This window comes from Megascapheus bottae, chromosome 14 (assembly GCF_031878675.1).
Source record: "Megascapheus bottae isolate mThoBot1 chromosome 14, mThoBot2.hap1, whole genome shotgun sequence".
In the NCBI taxonomy this organism is placed as follows: Eukaryota; Metazoa; Chordata; class Mammalia; order Rodentia; family Geomyidae; genus Megascapheus; species Megascapheus bottae.
The window spans coordinates 12,917,859-12,924,729 of NC_143522.1; the positions used below are offsets into that span (position 1 = coordinate 12,917,859).

General features: G+C 49.3%; 1 protein-coding gene across 2 annotated transcripts in view; it reads left to right on the forward strand.

The window, feature by feature from the left end:
- Batf (basic leucine zipper ATF-like transcription factor) overlaps positions 1-6,346 on the forward strand; it is a 28,464-nt gene extending 22,118 nt beyond the window's left edge. For both annotated transcript variants that reach the window (XM_090344511.1, XM_090344512.1), the window contains exon 4: positions 5,842-6,346. In XM_090344511.1, coding sequence (XP_090200637.1) covers positions 5,842-6,048 — 207 coding nt within the window. In that variant the 3' untranslated portion in view covers positions 6,049-6,346. The remainder of the gene's footprint in view (positions 1-5,841) is intronic.
- Positions 6,347-6,871: the final 525 nt, after the last annotated feature.

Consider the following 6,871-nt stretch of genomic DNA (forward strand, 5'->3'; position numbering starts at 1 on the left):
GTTTGAAATCAAAGCCCTGTGCTCTCCATGCTGCCATTCTATCACTTGAGCTATGCCCGCAGAACTTTTGCTTTCATTATTATTATTTATTTATTTTTGCCAGTCCTGGCCTTGAGCTCAGGGCCTGAGCACTGTCCTTGGACTTTCTCAAGGCTAGCACTCTACCACTTGAGCCTCAGCACCACTTCCGGCTTTTTGCTATGTATGTGGGGTACTGAGGAATCGAACCCGGGTCTTTGTGCATGCTAGGCAAGCACTCTGCTACTAGGCCAAACTCCCGGCCCCATTGCTTTCATTATTTTTTCCAATGGGTCTCAAACTTTTGCCTAGGACTAACCTTAGACTTTAACCCTCCTATCTGGGCTTCCAATAGCTGTGATTTCTCCAGGAATCTGCACACCTATCTTATTTGTTGAAATAGGGAGTTTGGTCATTTTTGGCTAGGGCTAGCCTTAAACTGTGATCCATAGGAGCCACACAACACAATGGGAGCCACAAAACACAATTCAAACCCCCTGACTCAAGCCTGTCCCTCCCATCACCGAAGCTATTCAAAAAAGAAAGAAAAAGAAGGCTTCTATTAATGTTTCTCACATAACTTGAATCTACATTTCTCTCCCCCAACATAGACACAGAATTCTTTCGAACAGATAGGGTTGGGGATAGAGTCTCTAGTCTGCTAATCTGCCTGGTAGCCTGTTTGGAATCTAAAATATTTGATTGGAGGGGGTTGGGCTAGACGATCTCTAGCCCGGGACTCCCAGGGACCTCTACCAGGCCCATTCCCAGCAATCCAACCCCTATTCCATTAGCACCCCGCGTGGGCTTGCTAATGCTCTCTAGGAATCCCAACTTGGGGCTGAGGTTGGGAATCCTTGGCCTGGTCCACTTCTGTTTGAGGACAGCAGTCACCCAGGGTCACCAGGACTGGGTGACTACCAAGGAAGCTGACTGTGGTCGTGTGTCCAGTTTGCTCTGCACTGGAGGAAGTCTGGCCCCAAGTCAGCCCAATTTAGAACCACACGACAGGGAGCCCAGCTCAGAGCAGGAGGTGGCTGTGACTAGAAGGGTGGCTGACATTGTGCTGTGTTGTGGGGAATGGTGTGGTTGCTGTGTGGTGTTGGGTTGTGTTATGTCAATGATCCACAGAACCAAAACCTGGCTTTCTTTTGGACATCACAGGAGAGTAAACAGTTCTTTGTGCTCTCTGAGCACCTTTGCACATTCACATGTCTGTCCATGCCCGTGGAGGAAGCAGTGGGCCGCAAGGCCCCAGACCTGGCTCGCTCTGCCCTCCCTGGCTAGCAGTCTTTGGATCCATCACCCAAGTGTCTAAATGTCGGAAAAAGCAGAAATTGTCCTGGACACTGTTGCCACCAGCCTGTGATGACTGCAGAGTGAGGCGGGGATTAGGGTTATCCCAGGGTCTCAATTGTCCTCTTTAGGCCGGCAATGTGGCTTACTGGTAGAGTGCTTGTGTAAGGTGGGGACAATGACAGCAGTTGGCTCTTGAGTCCATCTCAGAAACGATTAGAAGGAACCTGATAGACCTTAAAGAGTCCCCAAAGCAGAAAGCCGGGCTAGACATGGAGATTCCTACTTGTAATGCTGGCACTGGAGAGGCGATCCATGAGTTCCAGAAGGATCAGAGTGGAGTGAACCACAGCAGGTGGGCCTGGAGGGAGGAGGCCCAGATCAGCCCCCTTCCCTTGCGGGGAGAAGTCAGTTTCTCTGGTGGGCATCAAGGTGACTGCATGGCACGTATGCTGGCAGGCAGGTGTCTGGGGCCCTTGCAGGAAGCAGCCTGGCTTCTCCAGGTCTTGTCACTTGGGTTGTTTTCTGGGCAGGGGCTGCAGGTGGTGGTTATGCTCTCAGTCTCTAATGCGCTGGGAAGTACAGGCTCTAGGAGGAGGAGGAGAACGCTAGCTGGGCCGGGCCTGCTGGGGAGGAAGGCCCCCTGCTGTCACTTCCCGAAAGCTCAGGCTGTCTGAGGCGCAGAGAAGGTCAGAGCCAGCCCACCTGCCCCTCCCCACAGCCTTGGGGTTTGCCCAGGCTCCTCCGAGCCGGAACTTACAGTAAATGTGTCACCAGTGGAAACTCTCAGAGGGGGTGAGGGAGAGGACGGGAGGAAAAAGGGCCAGGACTCCTGGCCCCCAGTTCCCGTCTAATCAGCACCCGAGTTGCCTAGTTGCATCTTGCTTGGGCTTACCTTTCAGTAAAAAAGCGGGGGGGGGGGGGGGAATGCCCTCCTTCTGGGATGGGCCAAGAAACAACTAAATGGTAAGATACAGGGCTCTGACTCCATCAGCATGGCTTCTGCACATCCCATCTTGTCCCAGAAAGGGGGTTTCCTTTGCACTGACTTAGGCACATCTGCTAGCTTAGAGCTGCATTCAGGGAGCTGCAGTGGGGCTGGGGCAGAGGGGTGGAGGGCAAAGCAGATGTTAGTACTGAGGCTTGAAATCAGGGGGCTGGGCACTGCCTCTTTCTTTTGTTGCTCAAGGCCAACACTCTACCACTTGAGCCACACCTCTCTACTTTTTCCTTCTTCTTTGTTGGGGTATGGGGCTTGAACTCAGGGCCTGGGATCTGTCCCCTAGCTCTTTTGCTCTAGGAGTAACAGCTCCACTTCTGGTTTCTTGGTGGTTTCTTGGAGATGAGTCTCACGGACTTTTCTGATGGGGATGGCTTTAAACCATGATCCTCAGATCTCAGTCTCCTGAGTGGCTGGGATTAAAGGAGTGAGTCTCCAACACCTGGCTCCATCTCCACTTCTTACTTTTCTTATGGACTTACACACTTAGGCTGGCTTTGAGCTACAACCCTCAGATCTCAGCTTCCTGAATAGCTAAGATCACCAGTGCCTGGCAATGAAATATGATTTGTGTACTCGTGTGTGTGTGTGTGTGTGTGTGTGTGTGTGTGTGTGTTGGTATTGTGAACTGAACTCAGGGCTTTGTACTCTTGTTTGGCATTTTTGCTTAAGGCTGATTACCACTTGAGCCATGCCTTCACTTCTCAGATTTTCTTTTAGCCATGGAGCTTGAATTCAAGACCTTAGGCACTGTCCTTGAGCTTTTTTGTTCAAGGCTGGCATGTTACCATTTTGAGCTACAACTCTACTTCCCACTTTTGAGCAGTTAATTGGAGATAAGAGTCTCGTGGACTTCTCTGCCCAAGCTGGCTTTGAACCTCAATCCTTAGCTCTCATCCTCTTGAGTAGCTGGATTACAGGCGTGAGCCACCCGTGCCAGGCTTCCTTGATTGAGTTTTTAGGGCAAATTTAAATGTCAAGTGATCTTCAAACTGCCAACTGCCCACTCTATTTTTGAGTCACTTCACCGTCAATACTGATGTTATCAGTATCAACTTCAATAGGCAGTTAATAACTGCTCGAATAATCAAAACAAGTATGTCATTAGGCCTAGGGTATCTGTTAAACATTCAGATCCCCAAACTCCCCCTCCTCAAATTGAAACCCACCAAGTTCCAACCTCTAGATTTTGAGAAGTATAGTAAACTAATTTAAAAAACAAAAACAAAAACAAGCCCTCGAATTATTTTGATAATGTAGCACATGCTAACTGAAATCAAGTAGAACTGGTCTGCCAGTTAAATACCCAATTGGTTTGAAAACCGAAATGAAATTTATTGGTATCTTCAGGGTCATCTCCCCTCCCTTGATGGTAGCTATGCTAAAGCAGACTAGCTCTGCCTGGTTGACTTAGCAATGTGAACCTTAAAATCCTATCAGAAATGCTTTGGACTCAGCTGGGAGTCAATGGCTCATGTCTGTAATCCGAGCTGCTCAGGAGGTGGAGATCTAAGAGTTCAAAGCCAGCCTGGGCAGAAAAGTCCATGAGACTCTTCTCTCCAATACATTATGAGAAAACTGGAACTGGTACTGTGGTGCAAAGAGGTAGGGAACTAGCCTTGAGCATAAAAGCTCAGGGACAGTGTACAGGTCCTGCCTTTGAGCCCTATGACCTACAGAAGGAGGAGGAGGAGAGGAGGCCTTTATAATGTCCAGAATATAATCTGTGGTGACTAGATGATTATACTGACCTTCCCTGGCTAGCAAGTGCACGATGGCCCGTTACAGCAGGGAACATGCCTTTTGTGTGTCTACACAGGCTCTGAGTCCAGCGTTTACTATTACCTTCCCCCTTAGACAAGGTTTGACTTTCTATGGTTTTAGGACCCGCAGTCAGTTGTCATCTGAAAATATTAAATGGAAAGTTTCAGATACAATCATGAGTTTGAAATAATCTTCATTCCAGGATGTTAAAATTGCTCTCTTTTATTCTTAGTTATTATGCATAATTTATACCACAACTTGATCTGGCATGTACCTTAGACTTTTGGAAAGTCTTCGAATATTTCTGGAGAATAAGGGAAGACTACTGTACTGTGAAACTCACCCATGGGCGGCCCTTTGGTTGTCTTTGACCCTGTCATATCTATGAGGCCCCTAACTGTATGAAACTCTGGGGGTAGGTGGACAATCCGCCATCAACTGTTTGTAGGAATCAATGTGAATACTGCCGGTTACTTTCTGTTGGCATATGCTTGCCTCTCTCAACACGCAGGCACACTCACCTGCATCCATGCCCACGAAACAGCACACCTATTCATAAACCTTGGTGGGGCTTTTCCTTTCCCACTATTGGGATTTGAACTCAGGGCCTCATGAAATGTTCTTTCGTTTTTTGCTCTAGTTATTTTTCCCCTAGGATCTCATGTTTTGTTTCCCTAGGTTGGCCTTGAACCATAGGCCTCCTACTTCAGTATCTCCAGTAGCTAGGCATGTACCACCAGTCCCAATGCCCACCTTGGTAAGATTCCCTATTGTTTGGCCCCACTAAAATTCATATGGAACTTTGCTCCCCAGTGTCACAGAAGGGTAAGGTGGTAGGGCCTTCAAAAGATTAGGTTCTTAAGAGGGACTAATGCCTTTCTCACTATCCAGGGGCTGGTCACCATGAGCGTGGGTTATTATAGAGATGACCATTTCTCTCCTTCCACATGTCTCTTCTGCACTCACCTATCTACTCTTTCATATTTCTATCATGCATTCATGAAACACCATGTGGCCCTCAGTCAAACAGAGTACCATATTCTTGAACCACCTTTAGAATGAGCTAAATAAATAAGCTTCTTTTCTCTATAAAGAACCTGCCTCGTGTATGTTGGTATAGCAATAGAAAGTGGACTAAGATAGGTAGGTTGAGAAATTTCTGTGAGGGGGGGGTGGGTGTGTGCACACTGTGTTCTGGTGCTTGAACTTAGGGCCTGAGCACTGTCCTTGAGTTTTTTTTTCCTTAACTCCACTTTCAACTTTTTTTTTTTTTTTTGCCAGTCCTGGGCTTGGGCTCAGGGCCGGAGCACTGTCCTTGGACTTTCTCAAGGCTAGCACTCTACCACTTGAACCTCAGCACCACTTCTGGCTTTTTGCTATGTATGTGGTACCAAGGAATCGAACCCCGGTCTTCGTGCATGCTAGGCAAGCATTCTACCACTAGGCCAAACTCCCGACCCCTCCACTTTCAACTTTTTGTGGTTAATTGGAGATAGGGTCCCATGGCCTTTACTGCTTCAGCTGGCTTTGCACCATAAGCCCTCAGATCTTAGCCTCCTGAATAGGTATGAGCTACGGCACCAGTCTGAGAAACTGCTCTTTCTTGGTCAAAACAGTACATTTCAACCCAACCTTGATGTGTACCACACTGATACCCATACAAACATACATGCACATGTGCACATCTGCGTGTGATCTGGCTTCTCCCATACCCCTGCCACCCTCCCTGGCTTTGATCACTCATGTTGACCTTCCCCTCTCAGGAGAGCGAAGACCTAGAGAAACAGAACGCAGCTCTGCGCAAGGAGATCAAGCAGCTCACGGAGGAGATGAAGTACTTCACGTCGGTGCTGAGCAGCCATGAGCCCCTGTGCTCCGCGCTGGCCGGCACCCCCTCGCCCCCCGAAGTGGTGTACAGCGCTCATGCCTTCCACCAGCCGCACGTCAGCTCCCCCCGCTTCCAGCCCTGAGCCTCAGTGAAGGAGAAAGCAGAGCTCTGCACCCCTGATCCTCTTGCAGGGCCCAGGAGGGGCACATGGACCGTGGCCAGGCTGCCCATATGCGGCCCAGACCGCTGGTCATCAAGACACTCCATGGCAAAGTCTTGGCCAAGGACTGAACACAAGGACCGCAGTGACCGGAGAGGCCAGCAGTGTGGTGCTGGCCCTGGGTAGCTGAACCCACTGTGGATGGATGCCCCATCCAGAGGAACATGAAGCTCAGGGCCCGAGGCAGGCACTGAGGGGGCACTGAGGGAGGGGCACAGAAGGGATGTTTTTCTAAATAAATGTTTTAAAAGAAATCTGGCTTGGTTAGTTAGAAACTCTAGAAACTCGACATTCTGTGCTGCTGGAGACCTTCCTTCCTTTTGTCCTTGGCTTCCAGTCCCCAGAGACTGCTAATAGCTCCGCTCCCCCATGCTTGGTTCATCTATTTGGGAGGCGGGGCCATTGTTAAAGCATCTTCACTGCTTCTCCAAGACAACTTGAATTTCCTCCCCAGATCCATTCCCTGTAACACTCCATCCCTCAGTACCCACGCTTTCTAGATCATGGATGAAGATCTAGTGTAAGATGGCATCCAGACACAGGTGTGCAGAACCCTGTCATCTCCCGCTCACACCATATCCCTGCCAGCTGCTCTGTCCACATAGCCATGTCCCCAGGATGCCTTGCGCTGGGCTGGGCCACAGGCTGGAGATTTGATGGACAACAAAGGCAGGGCCTCACATTCAAGGTATTAGAGCCTCCAGCTCCCTTAAAGAGAGGTGATAAGCACAGGACTTTGCTTGGC